Source organism: Lagenorhynchus albirostris, chromosome 20 (assembly GCF_949774975.1).
Source record: "Lagenorhynchus albirostris chromosome 20, mLagAlb1.1, whole genome shotgun sequence".
NCBI lineage: Eukaryota > Metazoa > Chordata > Mammalia > Artiodactyla > Delphinidae > Lagenorhynchus > Lagenorhynchus albirostris.
The window spans coordinates 20,961,768-20,977,674 of NC_083114.1; the positions used below are offsets into that span (position 1 = coordinate 20,961,768).

The 15,907-nt window shown below is 65.6% G+C and overlaps 1 protein-coding gene and 6 non-coding genes across 8 annotated transcripts; 6 read left to right on the plus strand and 1 right to left on the minus strand.

The window, feature by feature from the left end:
* Nucleotides 1-1,227: 1,227 nt before the first annotated feature.
* Nucleotides 1,228-5,334, minus strand: LOC132511547 (transmembrane protein 102-like). Of its 2 annotated transcripts, XM_060134775.1 has the most exons (3): nt 3,198-5,334; nt 2,646-3,029; nt 1,228-2,544 (listed from the first exon to the last, which is right to left on the minus strand). In XM_060134775.1, exons 2-3 carry the CDS (start codon nt 2,857-2,859, stop codon nt 1,229-1,231), a joined length of 1,530 nt encoding a protein of 509 aa, XP_059990758.1. In that variant the 5' UTR covers nt 2,860-3,029; nt 3,198-5,334; the 3' UTR covers nt 1,228. The 2 variants fall into 2 exon arrangements, with proteins under 2 accessions (XP_059990758.1, XP_059990757.1); XM_060134774.1 differs by having other exon boundaries at nt 2,646-5,334.
* Nucleotides 5,335-5,933: 599 nt separating this feature from the next.
* Nucleotides 5,934-6,052, plus strand: LOC132512365 (5S ribosomal RNA). The gene has a single exon (XR_009538101.1). It is a non-coding gene; the product is annotated as a 5S ribosomal RNA (ribosomal RNA).
* Nucleotides 6,053-8,763: 2,711 nt separating this feature from the next.
* Nucleotides 8,764-8,882, plus strand: LOC132512206 (5S ribosomal RNA). The gene has a single exon (XR_009537940.1). It is a non-coding gene; the product is annotated as a 5S ribosomal RNA (ribosomal RNA).
* A 936-nt stretch (nt 8,883-9,818) lies between these two features.
* Nucleotides 9,819-9,937, plus strand: LOC132512319 (5S ribosomal RNA). Its single transcript, XR_009538053.1, has one exon. It is a non-coding gene; the product is annotated as a 5S ribosomal RNA (ribosomal RNA).
* Nucleotides 9,938-10,874: 937 nt separating this feature from the next.
* LOC132512430 (5S ribosomal RNA) lies at nt 10,875-10,993 on the plus strand. The gene has a single exon (XR_009538159.1). It is a non-coding gene; the product is annotated as a 5S ribosomal RNA (ribosomal RNA).
* A 2,716-nt stretch (nt 10,994-13,709) lies between these two features.
* Nucleotides 13,710-13,828, plus strand: LOC132512473 (5S ribosomal RNA). Its single transcript, XR_009538200.1, has one exon. It is a non-coding gene; the product is annotated as a 5S ribosomal RNA (ribosomal RNA).
* Nucleotides 13,829-14,764: 936 nt separating this feature from the next.
* On the plus strand, nt 14,765-14,883 carry LOC132512096 (5S ribosomal RNA). The gene has a single exon (XR_009537834.1). It is a non-coding gene; the product is annotated as a 5S ribosomal RNA (ribosomal RNA).
* The last annotated feature ends 1,024 nt before the right edge of the window (nt 14,884-15,907 follow it).

Below are 15,907 nucleotides of genomic sequence, written 5' to 3' on the forward strand. Positions count from 1 at the left end.
GACAGCTGGTGCTGTTTAGATCCCACGCCCTCCAATCCAACCAGACCCCGAGAGAGGAGGGCACCCACGTTGTCACGGGTACCCAAATGTGAACAGACCCGCTATAAGTCAGAGCGCATCAGAGCTTTCTGCGACAGGGCTTCCTTCCTCCCCGGGACTGCCTATAGCGCCCCCCCTTCCTTCCCCGACGCCTCTCAACCTGTCCTCTCTTGTCGATCCGGGGACGGCTGGCGCTGGCACCGGTTCCAGGCTCCTCCCTCCCTGTACCCCGCAAGCGGAGCTTCCACCCCACGCCCGGCTAGGCGTCCCGGACCCCAGGAAGGAGTGAGGGTGTCTCCGCAGAGCGCCCTGGTCTGGCGAATTGAGCTCTGGGCCTGGCGGCTGGACCAAGCGGAGCGGCGGCAGCGGTAGCGGCTGTGGGAAGCTGAGGCGGCGGCGGCGACAGCAGCTAGCCCTCCTCCGAGAGCCGGCCCGGGGGTGGGGCAGGGGGCGGAGACGCCGGCAAAGAGCAAGAGGTAAAGCTAGGCGGGCGGAACCCCGGGGTTCCTTGGAGGCAGGGAGTGGCGACAGTCTTAGAGACAGGCGGAGCCGAGGCAAGGCCGCATGTCTCTCATGTCTCGGGGTTCAGAGGAGGAGGGACAAGGAGGCGACTCCACTGAATGGAACTCTGGATGGGGGGAGAGGTTGGGCTTAGATAGATGGAATGGCGGATGCCCCGAGAATGGAGAAAGGGACCCTACTGCCCGGGATGGAGGACAGAACTGGATGAGGAAGGTGGGGGGAATAACTGAAGAGAGAGCGGTGGTGGTGAGGTCTAGCCTGGGGTGAAATCCGGCCTCCTTAATGTCTCTGCTTTTGTGTGAGACAAATTGGTCAGTCCCTGGTCTCCATACCTTTCTCCTTTACACGTTTTTTCAGCAAATATATTACCCCCATCCCTATTGACTCCTAAGAGAAAAGACCATAAGAACTAGCGGGAGGTGGATGCCAGGGGCTGCACCGGAGTGGGCGGGGTGCTGGCCACAGATTTGGCCAGAATGGAACGACCTGTGCCAGGGATGGGGCGGGAGGAGGGTGGGAGGAAGCGGAGGAACCGGCGAGGAGGCCTTCTAGAACGGGCTCTTCGGGCCCAAAGCGCTCAGCCTGTCTCCCAGGTGAGGGGAGAGCAGTCCCCTCCACATCCCGCTGGCCAGCAGAAGCACATTCCAGGTTAGTAGGAACAGCGTCTTTAATGGGCCCCGCCTCCCACGCCGGCTAAGCCTCCCCCCTTGCGTGCAGCCTTGGCCTCTTCCACAGAGGCCCGCAGGGCGCGGGCAGGGTCCCTGCGAAGCAGGGCCAACGCCCCGAGCAGCGAAGCGGCCCCGTCCCCCGCACGGAGCTTTTGGCCACTCAGAAAATAGTGGGGCAGCGTCCCGGCCTCGAGCACCCGGCCCAGTTCATCCAGCAGCCCGAGGCAGCAGGCGCCCGCATTCTCGGGTCGCGCCAAATAGAGCGCAGGCAGCCGCTCACACGCCCAGTAGAGCAACGTCCGTAGGAGGTAGGGCGCCGCGACCGTAGTCCCGGCCACCAGAGGGCGCAGCAGCGCCTGAGCCACCGCGTGCGCGTGCAGCAGGGAAACGGGTATGCGCGTCTTGAGCGCCAGCTCTTGGCGGGCGAAGCAGAGCTGCGAGCCGGAGGCTTCCGGCCGCTCTGTGCCGCCGCCGCCGGGCACCAGGTAGAAGGAAGACGACTCCGAGGCCAGCGGGCCGGCCCACGAGTGGCTCCCAGGCCCCTGGGGCCAGCCGGCCACAGACACCACGGGGATCAAGTCGAAAAGCAGGAGGCGGCGCGGGGTCCCGGGCGTAGCCAGGAGGATAGTGGTGACCCCCGCGTGGCGGGCTGCCTGGACCAAGCGCGGGGCACCCGGAACCGGAAACAGGGACTCAGCGACCGCAGCCAGCGAAGCAAAGAACCAGGCAGCCACCTGGGCGGGGCACAATGTGGGCCATGCCTCCGGAGCCTCCAACGGCTGTGGCACTGGGCTAACGTCGGTTGCTTTGGTGACGTCACCATTCGTTTTTTTCAGTGGTGAGGGAAAGTCAACATCGGTTACGTCTTGTTGAGGCAACTCTGGCACTGAAACATTACTAGGTGAGTTTTCCAAAGACTCGTGTGCCTCAGGCTCAGTGACGTGTGGCTGGTCCACGGAGATTTGCGGATCCTTGGGAGTTTCTTTGTTTTGGGCTGGGTGGATCGAATCACGTCCTCCTGGGACTGGGGGTCCTAGGCAATCCTGCCATGCCTCCCGGACCGAGGTTCCGCGTACCTGATCTGGAAGGAAGAGCCATGTGTAACAGGATCCCACGTCCGGTTGCAGCTCCTGCCCAGTGCCATCTAGCGAAAGCACGGGCACCAGGAGTGTGAAGCCCGCGTCGTAGTGAGGTCCCCGAGCGTAGGGCCCTAGAGGCGCAGGTCCCAGATCCAGGGAGCCCTCGCGAATCCCGCAACGAAGCAGCAGGAGCTCTGCCTGAGGAGGAAAGCGAGGGTCCCGGCGGTGAACGAGACCTAAGGAAACAGAAGGGATCCTAAAGTCGTGATCCAGAGCCGGGGCGGGGTGAGGCGTAGCTGAGAGCTGCAAGTTCCCAAAGGCTGGGAGGGTTACTTACCTAGCAAAGAGAAAACAAAGTCCTTGCCCTGGAGGAGATCTGGTCCTGGCTTGGGAATTTCACTCCAGCTCGCCTGCACACCCAGCTCCTGGATCAGCTGGGTTAGTTCTTGCAGCTGCGCCCCAGAGCAGAAGTCCATGTCCGTGAGCGGCCGGGCTGGGGCTGGGGGCAGTGGGCCCCACCAGGGAGCACTCCTCCAGACCGCGGAATCCATATGGCTCTATCGTTTGGGGGCTAGGAAATACACAGACGGGAGGAAGCCCAGACGGGCCGTTCCTTTTGCTGCGGAAAACTGGCCCCCGTTCTTTTCTCTTCCAGAGGCCAAGAGGGTTCCCAAGACAGAGTCCGCCAATGGGTCTGCAGACGAAGGGCCCTAAATTTAGTCTTGAAAGAGAACAAATAAATACCTCCTCCGCCCTTGCCCTTTTCTCATATGCTGGTCCCCGCCCCCATGGAACGGTTCACCTGTCTCAGCAGGTAGAAAGTAGCTGTTTGGCCCCTCCTAAGGAATGCAATAGCCTCCTTCGCTGCCCCTTGACTACGTCCCCTTACCTCTTTTTCAGAAGAGGCTAGTGGTTTGCGGCTTCCCTCTTAGGGTTAGCTACAAAGGCTGGGAAGAGAATGGATAGGAAGATTCAACAGGTAACTTCTTCCTGCTGCCTGCAAGGCCACGCCCCTAAATTATAACCACGCTCCTTTCTGGAGACTGTCGGGATGGTTCCGGACCAGCCCGGCCTCCAGTCAGAGTTCAGTCACTCCTTTCGCTCTGCAGAGATCTCACGGCTGTCCTGGGAGTTGTAGTTTGTCTTCAAAGCTACCAGGGCGTTAGTGCCACGCCCCCACATCCTTTCCTGTTCCGTTGAAGTAGTGCCTGATGGAAGTTGTAGTTTCTATGGAGATAAGCTATTCTGTGTCTTTATGATAAACTATTCTGTGTCTTTATGATAAACTATTCTGTGTCTTTACAAGGCCAGGTGAACCACACAAACACTCCTTGGGGTTAGAACAGAGGCCTAATAGGATGGATCTGAATAGCAAACAATAATGAGGGACATACACTAGGGCATGCGGAGAAATAGGGGACTCTACATCTCACTTGGGGGTAGAGGAGCCCTGGTCATTTAAATCTAGAAGGGTTCTTGCATGCAATTATAACTTCAGTTTAAAGATGAGACTGCAAGCCTAGAAAGGTTGCACATAACTTGTCCAAGGTCAGAGCTGAGCCAGAGAGGTGTTGGAAATGGGCTCTCCAGCTGGGACGTATCTCCTTGGAATCGGTGGTGGTAACGTTAGACAAGAACACACCGATAGTGTGCATATAGTGACCCAGGGATGGACATCTGACTCAGGGAAGGGACATATTAGTGTTGCCCACCTCAGACACACAAGTGGTGGCAGGGAAAACGCTTTGGAATCTCGCAGCTTATGTGTGTATACAGAAGAGTTATCAGGACTGAAAATCAAGTCCAGAGGAAACTCCAGCTGGGCTAGCGCAGGGCAATGAAAAATTATCAGGGGAAGGAAATGGCTTTCAGCGACCAGTGCTATCATGGACACAGCTTAAGTCCAGGATGAAACTAGGAGCCAGAATAATAGGACAGAAAGATAGGACACCAGAGACACGCTCACAGATTAGACCAATGCATACTGGACCAGGATTTCTAACATTCCTTTTTCCCAGGGGTCTGTCTCCACAGTGAACTAGGCCTAAGTCCATGGGCAAGAAAATTAAGTGGAGACACCTCGAAAAATTTAGAGGCCTATGAAGGAGGGGACCCTCAGAATCCAGGGCTCAATTTGGGGAGCCTAAAACACAAGGATTCCTAGTCACTGACAAAGAGAGGTCTTCTCCTTCAGTAACCAAGAGCCCCAAACACAGCCCAGAACGGGGAAGGCAAGTTTCCATACATCTGGTCGTGACCCAAGAGACCAGATGAGGAAAACTGAAGCCTGGGCTCTTTCTCACAGTCTGGGGAAATCAGGCATTGGCTGTCCATCCCCACATCTTACCTCCTCCCCAGAGGGTGGCTTCTGAGCCACCCTAAAAAGAGCTAAGTTCTCTGGTCTGTGGGGGAGCTTTAAGATGCTGGGGGTGGGTGACAGGGAAAGGAAAATTGCTCTAAACTCTAAAGCACTGCTCTCCAATAGCATTTTCCATGATAATGCAAATGTTCTAAATCTGTGCCGTCCAATGCAGTAGCCGCTAGCTCCATGTGCCTACTGACACTTAGAAGGTCGTGGCACTGAGGAAAAGAATTTTTTTTTTTTTTTTTTTGGCCAAGCCATGAAGCTTGCGGGGTCTGAGTTCCCCGACCAGGGATTGGACCCCAGCCACAGTAGTGAAAGCGCCAATTCCCAACAACTGGACCACCAGGGAACAGAATTGGATGCCAGAGAAATTCTGTTCTCTGAGGAAGAGAAATTTTTAACATTTTAACTTAATTTTAAAAACAATTAATTTTCCTTAATTTTTAATAATTTACATTCTAATAGGCATTTGGCTAGTGGCTACTGTAATTGACAATGCAGCTCTAGGGCCTTGGGGCTCCCGCTCCCGGGGTGGCTGGCCAGGACCCAGACTCCGCCGCGGAACCAGTTGCCCTCCTTTCGGCCCGCGAGCCCCTCGACCTGCACCTGGCCGCCCCCACCGGCGCCCAGCCCCGGCGCCGCCACCTGTGTGCCGGTGTGTCCCTCCACAGCTCCCTCCGACAAAAGCCCCCACCACCACCACCCCGCCCCTCTGGCGTGTCACCGCGGCCGGGTGCGGGAGCGGGATCGAGGGCAGGGGCCGCTTCCCCGGGCCTGCCGGCCACCAGGGGCGGGGTCCTGAGCTCGGCGGGGTCTGTGGGGGCAAGGGTGGCCTGGCCGGGGCTGAGGGGCCGTGGCGACTCAATGGTGGCTCCCAGTGGCTTCGGGCCAGCTGCTGTCGGGCAGGAGGGCCGGCCCGGGCTGCGGCCGGGCTGCGCCTAGCGCCGCGTGGGCGGGCAGGGCCGAGGCCCAAGGGACCGCGGGCCCCGGGCCCTGAAGCCTCCGGGGCCACGTGCCTGTGAGCGACGTGCGGGATCTTGGGCGGGGCGCCAAGCGCCGAAGGGTTTGCTGGGTCACGGCCGCCCTGGGCTGGGAGGTGGTCGCCAAACCCTCCGCCGCCGCCCGATACCCGAGACCTCCGTTCCCCCTGCCTGGGCGGGCGAGGGGGCCCTGCCGGGGCGGGCCGGCCGCCGGGCTGGCGTTAAGGCGCCAGCGCCAGCGAAAGTGGGCCTCAAGAGGCAGCCCGCGGCCCTCGCCCCCGTCTACGGCCATACCACCCTGAACGCGCCCGATCTCGTCTGATCTCAGAAGCTAAGCAGGGTCGGGCCTGGTTAGTACTTGGATGGGAGACCGCCTGGGAATACCGGGTGCTGTAGGCTTTTTGCCTCCCGCTCCGCCCGCCTTCTCCTTCACTCGCCCGCGGCGGGGGGGGGGGGGGGGGGGGCAGCCGCCTCCGCCCCCGCCGAGCCCCGCTGCAGGCAGTAGTCAAGGTGGTTTGCCTGCCCGAGCAGGAAGCTTGGGCGATGGCAGAAGCGGGAAGAAACTCTTGAGCACAGGTTCTTGGGATCCACGGAGCAGCGCATGCACATGCGATGGCTGCCTACACAGCTGGCTTGCTTGTCTGTGGGGAAAGGCGAGATGGGTCAGGGCCTGGGTTCCTGAGGGGCTGAGAATCAAGGCAGGGATAGAAGAAAGGGGACAGGCCCACATCCCCTGAACCCACGCCGGCGCCCACTCACCTTTGTGGAAAATACGATTGAAAAGTGCCCGCAAGAATCTCTTCAGATGCCTCCAGAGTTGAGGGAAGAAGGGGAGGGGGGAGGCCGGGAGCAGGGTGAGCCCTGAAATCCAACCCTTGTCCGGTCACACCCCAGCAGCCCTCCCACCTCAGCCCCTTCAAGACCCCAGGGCTCCCCCAACCGCGCTGCACAGATCCTGCCCTGACCATAGTCACCACGTTGATCCCCACGTTGAGCAAGATGAAGCTGACCGGGATCAGAAGAATTGAGTATCCTTGCTCCTGGCATTTCCTGGGGATGGGGCCAGTGAACGGCTCGGCTCGGTAGTAGTTTCGCTCACCCATGGCCGTTGGTCCCAGGACTGCCTGGGCCTCCTGCCCTCCAGTTTTAACTGGGAGCCAGACTGGGTCATAATGGGGCAGGTGGTGAGGTCACAGTGAGGGAGGGGGATGAAAAGGAGGGCCCAGAGTGGCATTCCCTGGTAACCAGGGTCAGGTAAGCTGAGGCTGGACAGTCAAACAGGGCCCGGTGGCCGGCATACATCCCCTCGAGCGGTCATTCATTCGCTCACCGCCCGCTGACTCACTTGTTCAAATGACACATTGCGTCTCTTGGCCCCTCTTGAGACTAGGAAGACCTTGGCCTCAGAGGCCTGCTGAAGGCCTGGCTGGAGTCCAGAGCCTCAGCCTTCTTCATGCCCTTCACTGGGCCTGGAGCTGGACCTGCCCAGATGTGGAACCTCCCAGTTTGGAAGCAACTTCTTGTATGAGGCTCTCTGTGGACAGGGACAGCTGAGACACAGAGGAGGTGCCCAGAGACCAGGGGTTTGGAGTCTGCAGCTGCAGATGTACTTAGTGCATGGTATAGGACCAGGAGGGGCCTGCTGGCGGAACTGTGGCCACTAAACCAAAGGGACCCTCAGGCCAAGAAGGGGACACTGGCTTCTTATTGCAGGAAGCCAAGCGCAGGGACCCAGGCTGGCAGAAGGAGTGGCGCTTCCAAGCCACAGACCACCAATGTTTCCTGGACTCTGGCGCTCTTTATTCCTCTCTCCATGCCCTGCCGCCCCCTGCCCCTGTCCCCATTTGCTGCTGGTAAGTTCATTTTCCCAGTCTGGCTCCCGTGCAGAGAGGGCCTGGAGGCCGAGGTGGAAGGTAGCAGCGAGTTGGCCCGCGCTTGGCCCTCCTGCGGTTGCCGCTTCAGCACCAGACTGTCATACACCTGGTAGTTGGCATTGCCTCCCGGGTTCCGGCTGAGTGGCATGAAGGTGGGCGGGGGTGGAGGGTGCTCGGTAGCCTGGACGTCGGGCAGGAGGTGAGAGGGGCGGAGGAGCAGCGCTGAGCTGGGAGCCGGGGCCCGCTGGTCCGAGGCCTCGGCCAGTACCGTGAGGGAGGCGGAGGTGGCCACAGGGCGCCGCAAGGGCAGGATCTCAGCCCATTCGGCCGCCGGGTGCCGCACCTCGTGGGGATCGCGGGAGTAATCCAAGTGTCCCGTGGAGGGGTGCAGGCTGCGGTTGGACTCGCTGTGAGCACAGCTGGGGAGGCTACGTCTGTGGGCCGGTGGGGTGTCGCGCTACCAGGCTTCGGGCCGGTAGCCCCGAGGCACCAGAGCGGATGGAGGCTCAGAGCCCTCCAGACCCAGACTCCGCCGCGGGCCCAGTTGCCGTCCTTTCGGCCCGCGAGCCCCTCGACCTGCACCTGGCCGCCCCCACCGGCGCCCAGCCCCGGCGCCGCCACCTGTGTGCCGGTGTGTCCCTCCACAGCTCCCTCCGACAAAAGCCCCCCCCCACACCACCCCGCCCCTCTGGCGTGTCACCGCGGCCGGGTGCGGGAGCGGGATCGAGGGCAGGGGCCGCTTCCCCGGGCCTGCCGGCCACCAGGGGCGGGGTCCTGAGCTCGGCGGGGGCTGTGGGGGCAAGGGTGGCCTGGCCGGGGCTGAGGGGCCGTGGCGACTCAATGGTGGCTCCCAGTGGCTTCGGGCCAGCTGCTGTCGGGCAGGAGGGCCGGCCCGGGCTGCGGCCGGGCTGCGCCTAGCGCCGCGTGGGCGGGCAGGGCCGAGGCCCAAGGGACCGCGGGCCCCGGGCCCTGAAGCCTCCGGGGCCACGTGCCTGTGAGCGACGTGCGGGATCTTGGGCGGGGCGCCAAGCGCCGAAGGGTTTGCTGGGTCACGGCCGCCCTGGGCTGGGAGGTGGTCGCCAAACCCTCCGCCGCCGCCCGATACCCGAGACCTCCGTTCCGCCTGCCTGGGCGGGCGAGGGGGCCCTGCCGGGGCGGGCCGGCCGCCGGGCTGGCGTTAAGGCGCCAGCGCCAGCGAAAGTGGGCCTCAAGAGGCAGCCCGCGGCCCCCGCCCCCGTCTACGGCCATACCACCCTGAACGCGCCCGATCTCGTCTGATCTCGGAAGCTAAGCAGGGTCGGGCCTGGTTAGTACTTGGATGGGAGACCGCCTGGGAATACCGGGTGCTGTAGGCTTTTTGCCTCCCGCTCCGCCCGCCTTCTCCTTCACTCGCCCGCGGCGGGGGCCGCCGGCACCGCCCCCGCCGGGCCCCGCTGCAGGCCCCGCCTCCTCAGGCCCCTCCCACCACGGCGCGCGCCGGCGGGGGCGCTCCCCGCCGGCCCGGCCGGCCAGGCGGCCAGAAGGCGGCCCTGGAAGGCAGCCGCACCCCAGACGCTCCTGGGGCGGCTGGCCCGGACTCAGACTCCGCCGCGGGCCCAGTTGCCGTCCTTTCGGCCCGCGAGCCCCTCGACCTGCACCTGGCCGCCCCCACCGGCGCCCAGCCCCGGCGCCGCCACCTGTGTGCCGGTGTGTCCCTCCACAGCTCCCTCCGACAGAAGCCCCCCCCACCACCACCCCGCCCCTCTGGCGTGTCACCGCGGCCGGGTGCGGGAGCGGGATCGAGGGCAGGGGCCGCTTCCCCGGGCCTGCCGGCCACCAGGGGCGGGGTCCTGAGCTCGGCGGGGGCTGTGGGGGCAAGGGTGGCCTGGCCGGGGCTGAGGGGCCGTGGCGACTCAATGGTGGCTCCCAGTGGCTTCGGGCCAGCTGCTGTCGGGCAGGAGGGCCGGCCCGGGCTGCGGCCGGGCTGCGCCTAGCGCCGCGTGGGCGGGCAGGGCCGAGGCCCAAGGGACCGCGGGCCCCGGGCCCTGAAGCCTCCGGGGCCACGTGCCTGTGAGCGACGTGCGGGATCTTGGGCGGGGCGCCAAGCGCCGAAGGGTTTGCTGGGTCACGGCCGCCCTGGGCTGGGAGGTGGTCGCCAAACCCTCCGCCGCCGCCCGATACCCGAGACCTCCGTTCCCCCTGCCTGGGCGGGCGAGGGGGCCCTGCCGGGGCGGGCCGGCCGCCGGGCTGGCGTTAAGGCGCCAGCGCCAGCGAAAGTGGGCCTCAAGAGGCAGCCCGCGGCCCCCGCCCCCGTCTACGGCCATACCACCCTGAACGCGCCCGATCTCGTCTGATCTCGGAAGCTAAGCAGGGTCGGGCCTGGTTAGTACTTGGATGGGAGACCGCCTGGGAATACCGGGTGCTGTAGGCTTTTTGCCTCCCGCTCCGCCCGCCTTCTCCTTCACTCGCCCGCGGCGGGGGCCGCCGGCACCGCCCCCGCCGGGCCCCGCTGCAGGCCCCGCCTCCTCAGGCCCCTCCCACCACGGCGCGCGCCGGCGGGGGCGCTCCCCGCCGGCCCGGCCGGCCAGGCGGCCAGAAGGCGGCCCTGGAAGGCAGCCGCACCCCAGACGCTCCTGGGGCGGCTGGCCCGGACTCAGACTCCGCCGCGGGCCCAGTTGCCGTCCTTTCGGCCCGCGAGCCCCTCGACCTGCACCTGGCCGCCCCCACCGGCGCCCAGCCCCGGCGCCGCCACCTGTGTGCCGGTGTGTCCCTCCACAGCTCCCTCCGACAGAAGCCCCCCCCCCCCACCACCCCGCCCCTCTGGCGTGTCACCGCGGCCGGGTGCGGGAGCGGGATCGAGGGCAGGGGCCGCTTCCCCGGGCCTGCCGGCCACCAGGGGCGGGGTCCTGAGCTCGGCGGGGGCTGTGGGGGCAAGGGTGGCCTGGCCGGGGCTGAGGGGCCGTGGCGACTCAATGGTGGCTCCCAGTGGCTTCGGGCCAGCTGCTGTCGGGCAGGAGGGCCGGCCCGGGCTGCGGCCGGGCTGCGCCTAGCGCCGCGTGGGCGGGCAGGGCCGAGGCCCAAGGGACCGCGGGCCCCGGGCCCTGAAGCCTCCGGGGCCACGTGCCTGTGAGCGACGTGCGGGATCTTGGGCGGGGCGCCAAGCGCCGAAGGGTTTGCTGGGTCACGGCCGCCCTGGGCTGGGAGGTGGTCGCCAAACCCTCCGCCGCCGCCCGATACCCGAGACCTCCGTTCCCCCTGCCTGGGCGGGCGAGGGGGCCCTGCCGGGGCGGGCCGGCCGCCGGGCTGGCGTTAAGGCGCCAGCGCCAGCGAAAGTGGGCCTCAAGAGGCAGCCCGCGGCCCCCGCCCCCGTCTACGGCCATACCACCCTGAACGCGCCCGATCTCGTCTGATCTCGGAAGCTAAGCAGGGTCGGGCCTGGTTAGTACTTGGATGGGAGACCGCCTGGGAATACCGGGTGCTGTAGGCTTTTTGCCTCCCGCTCCGCCCGCCTTCTCCTTCACTCGCCCGCGGCGGGGGAGGGGGGGTGGGGGTGGGGGGCAGCCGGCTCCGCCCCCGCCGAGCCCCGCTGCAGGCAGTAGTCAAGGTGGTTTGCCTGCCCGAGCAGGAAGCTTGGGCGATGGCAGAAGCGGGAAGAAACTCTTGAGCACAGGTTCTTGGGATCCACGGAGCAGCGCATGCACATGCGATGGCTGCCTACACAGCTGGCTTGCTTGTCTGTGGGGAAAGGCGAGATGGGTCAGGGCCTGGGTTCCTGAGGGGCTGAGAATCAAGGCAGGGATAGAAGAAAGGGGACAGGCCCACATCCCCTGAACCCACGCCGGCGCCCACTCACCTTTGTGGAAAATACGATTGAAAAGTGCCCGCAAGAATCTCTTCAGATGCCTCCAGAGTTGAGGGAAGAAGGGGAGGGGGGAGGCCGGGAGCAGGGTGAGCCCTGAAATCCAACCCTTGTCCGGTCACACCCCAGCAGCCCTCCCACCTCAGCCCCTTCAAGACCCCAGGGCTCCCCCAACCGCGCTGCACAGATCCTGCCCTGACCATAGTCACCACGTTGATCCCCACTTTGAGCAAGATGAAGCTGACCGGGATCAGAAGAATTGAGTATCCTTGCTCCTGGCATTTCCTGGGGATGGGGCCAGTGAACGGCTCGGCTCGGTAGTAGTTTCGCTCACCCATGGCCGTTGGTCCCAGGACTGCCTGGGCCCCCTGCCCTCCAGTTTTAACTGGGAGCCAGACTGGGTCATAATGGGGCAGGTGGTGAGGTCACAGTGAGGGAGGGGGATGAAAAGGAGGGCCCAGAGTGGCATTCCCTGGTAACCAGGGTCAGGTAAGCTGAGGCTGGACAGTCAAACAGGGCCCGGTGGCCGGCATACATCCCCTCGAGCGGTCATTCATTCGCTCACCGCCCGCTGACTCACTTGTTCAAATGACACATTGCGTCTCTTGGCCCCTCTTGAGACTAGGAAGACCTTGGCCTCAGAGGCCTGCTGAAGGCCTGGCTGGAGTCCAGAGCCTCAGCCTTCTTCATGCCCTTCACTGGGCCTGGAGCTGGACCTGCCCAGATGTGGAACCTCCCAGTTTGGAAGCAACTTCTTGTATGAGGCTCTCTGTGGACAGGGACAGCTGAGACACAGAGGAGGTGCCCAGAGACCAGGGGTTTGGAGTCTGCAGCTGCAGATGTACTTAGTGCATGGTATAGGACCAGGAGGGGCCTGCTGGCGGAACTGTGGCCACTAAACCAAAGGGACCCTCAGGCCAAGAAGGGGACACTGGCTTCTTATTGCAGGAAGCCAAGCGCAGGGACCCAGGCTGGCAGAAGGAGTGGCGCTTCCAAGCCACAGACCACCAATGTTTCCTGGACTCTGGCGCTCTTTATTCCTCTCTCCATGCCCTGCCGCCCCCTGCCCCTGCCCCCATTTGCTGCTGGTAAGTTCATTTTCCCAGTCTGGCTCCCGTGCAGAGAGGGCCTGGAGGCCGAGGTGGAAGGTAGCAGCGAGTTGGCCCGCGCTTGGCCCTCCTGCGGTTGCCGCTTCAGCACCAGACTGTCATACACCTGGTAGTTGGCATGGCCTCCCGGGTTCCGGCTGAGTGGCATGAAGGTGGGCGGGGGTGGAGGGTGCTCGGTAGCCTGGACGTCGGGCAGGAGGTGAGAGGGGCGGAGGAGCAGCGCTGAGCTGGGAGCCGGGGCCCGCTGGTCCGAGGCCTCGGCCAGTACCGTGAGGGAGGCGGAGGTGGCCACAGGGCGCCGCAAGGGCAGGATCTCAGCCCATTCGGCCGCCGGGTGCCGCACCTCGTGGGGATCGCGGGAGTAATCCAAGTGTCCCGTGGAGGGGTGCAGGCTGCGGTTGGACTCGCTGTGAGCACAGCTGGGGAGGCTACGTCTGTGGGCCGGTGGGGTGTCGCGCTACCAGGCTTCGGGCCGGTAGCCCCGAGGCACCAGAGCGGATGGAGGCTCAGAGCCCTCCAGACCCAGACTCCGCCGCGGGCCCAGTTGCCGTCCTTTCGGCCCGCGAGCCCCTCGACCTGCACCTGGCCGCCCCCACCGGCGCCCAGCCCCGGCGCCGCCACCTGTGTGCCGGTGTGTCCCTCCACAGCTCCCTCCGACAAAAGCCCCCCCCACACCACCCCGCCCCTCTGGCGTGTCACCGCGGCCGGGTGCGGGAGCGGGATCGAGGGCAGGGGCCGCTTCCCCGGGCCTGCCGGCCACCAGGGGCGGGGTCCTGAGCTCGGCGGGGGCTGTGGGGGCAAGGGTGGCCTGGCCGGGGCTGAGGGGCCGTGGCGACTCAATGGTGGCTCCCAGTGGCTTCGGGCCAGCTGCTGTCGGGCAGGAGGGCCGGCCCGGGCTGCGGCCGGGCTGCGCCTAGCGCCGCGTGGGCGGGCAGGGCCGAGGCCCAAGGGACCGCGGGCCCCGGGCCCTGAAGCCTCCGGGGCCACGTGCCTGTGAGCGACGTGCGGGATCTTGGGCGGGGCGCCAAGCGCCGAAGGGTTTGCTGGGTCACGGCCGCCCTGGGCTGGGAGGTGGTCGCCAAACCCTCCGCCGCCGCCCGATACCCGAGACCTCCGTTCCGCCTGCCTGGGCGGGCGAGGGGGCCCTGCCGGGGCGGGCCGGCCGCCGGGCTGGCGTTAAGGCGCCAGCGCCAGCGAAAGTGGGCCTCAAGAGGCAGCCCGCGGCCCCCGCCCCCGTCTACGGCCATACCACCCTGAACGCGCCCGATCTCGTCTGATCTCGGAAGCTAAGCAGGGTCGGGCCTGGTTAGTACTTGGATGGGAGACCGCCTGGGAATACCGGGTGCTGTAGGCTTTTTGCCTCCCGCTCCGCCCGCCTTCTCCTTCACTCGCCCGCGGCGGGGGCCGCCGGCACCGCCCCCGCCGGGCCCCGCTGCAGGCCCCGCCTCCTCAGGCCCCTCCCACCACGGCGCGCGCCGGCGGGGGCGCTCCCCGCCGGCCCGGCCGGCCAGGCGGCCAGAAGGCGGCCCTGGAAGGCAGCCGCACCCCAGACGCTCCTGGGGCGGCTGGCCCGGACTCAGACTCCGCCGCGGGCCCAGTTGCCGTCCTTTCGGCCCGCGAGCCCCTCGACCTGCACCTGGCCGCCCCCACCGGCGCCCAGCCCCGGCGCCGCCACCTGTGTGCCGGTGTGTCCCTCCACAGCTCCCTCCGACAGAAGCCCCCCCCACCACCACCCCGCCCCTCTGGCGTGTCACCGCGGCCGGGTGCGGGAGCGGGATCGAGGGCAGGGGCCGCTTCCCCGGGCCTGCCGGCCACCAGGGGCGGGGTCCTGAGCTCGGCGGGGGCTGTGGGGGCAAGGGTGGCCTGGCCGGGGCTGAGGGGCCGTGGCGACTCAATGGTGGCTCCCAGTGGCTTCGGGCCAGCTGCTGTCGGGCAGGAGGGCCGGCCCGGGCTGCGGCCGGGCTGCGCCTAGCGCCGCGTGGGCGGGCAGGGCCGAGGCCCAAGGGACCGCGGGCCCCGGGCCCTGAAGCCTCCGGGGCCACGTGCCTGTGAGCGACGTGCGGGATCTTGGGCGGGGCGCCAAGCGCCGAAGGGTTTGCTGGGTCACGGCCGCCCTGGGCTGGGAGGTGGTCGCCAAACCCTCCGCCGCCGCCCGATACCCGAGACCTCCGTTCCCCCTGCCTGGGCGGGCGAGGGGGCCCTGCCGGGGCGGGCCGGCCGCCGGGCTGGCGTTAAGGCGCCAGCGCCAGCGAAAGTGGGCCTCAAGAGGCAGCCCGCGGCCCCCGCCCCCGTCTACGGCCATACCACCCTGAACGCGCCCGATCTCGTCTGATCTCGGAAGCTAAGCAGGGTCGGGCCTGGTTAGTACTTGGATGGGAGACCGCCTGGGAATACCGGGTGCTGTAGGCTTTTTGCCTCCCGCTCCGCCCGCCTTCTCCTTCACTCGCCCGCGGCGGGGGGGGGGGGGGTGGGGGTGGGGGGCAGCCGGCTCCGCCCCCGCCGAGCCCCGCTGCAGGCAGTAGTCAAGGTGGTTTGCCTGCCCGAGCAGGAAGCTTGGGCGATGGCAGAAGCGGGAAGAAACTCTTGAGCACAGGTTCTTGGGATCCACGGAGCAGCGCATGCACATGCGATGGCTGCCTACACAGCTGGCTTGCTTGTCTGTGGGGAAAGGCGAGATGGGTCAGGGCCTGGGTTCCTGAGGGGCTGAGAATCAAGGCAGGGATAGAAGAAAGGGGACAGGCCCACATCCCCTGAACCCACGCCGGCGCCCACTCACCTTTGTGGAAAATACGATTGAAAAGTGCCCGCAAGAATCTCTTCAGATGCCTCCAGAGTTGAGGGAAGAAGGGGAGGGGGGAGGCCGGGAGCAGGGTGAGCCCTGAAATCCAACCCTTGTCCGGTCACACCCCAGCAGCCCTCCCACCTCAGCCCCTTCAAGACCCCAGGGCTCCCCCAACCGCGCTGCACAGATCCTGCCCTGACCATAGTCACCACGTTGATCCCCACGTTGAGCAAGATGAAGCTGACCGGGATCAGAAGAATTGAGTATCCTTGCTCCTGGCATTTCCTGGGGATGGGGCCAGTGAACGGCTCGGCTCGGTAGTAGTTTCGCTCACCCATGGCCGTTGGTCCCAGGACTGCCTGGGCCCCCTGCCCTCCAGTTTTAACTGGGAGCCAGACTGGGTCATAATGGGGCAGGTGGTGAGGTCACAGTGAGGGAGGGGGATGAAAAGGAGGGCCCAGAGTGGCATTCCCTGGTAACCAGGGTCAGGTAAGCTGAGGCTGGACAGTCAAACAGGGCCCGGTGGCCGGCATACATCCCCTCGAGCGGTCATTCATTCGCTCACCGCCCGCTGACTCACTTGTTCAAATGACGCATTGCGTCTCTTGGCCCCTCTTGAGACTAGGAAGACCTTGGCCTCAGAGGCCTGCT

Excerpts from the sequence above, each read along its gene's own strand:
- LOC132511547 (XM_060134775.1), bottom strand. The coding sequence starts at position 2,859 with ATGGATTCCGCGGTCTGGAGGAGTGCTCCCTGGTGGGGCCCACTGCCC. Across the intron at positions 2,545-2,645 it reads CTTTGTTTTCTCTTTGCTAG|GTCTCGTTCACCGCCGGGAC; the intron begins GTAAGTAACCCT and ends CTGTTTCCTTAG.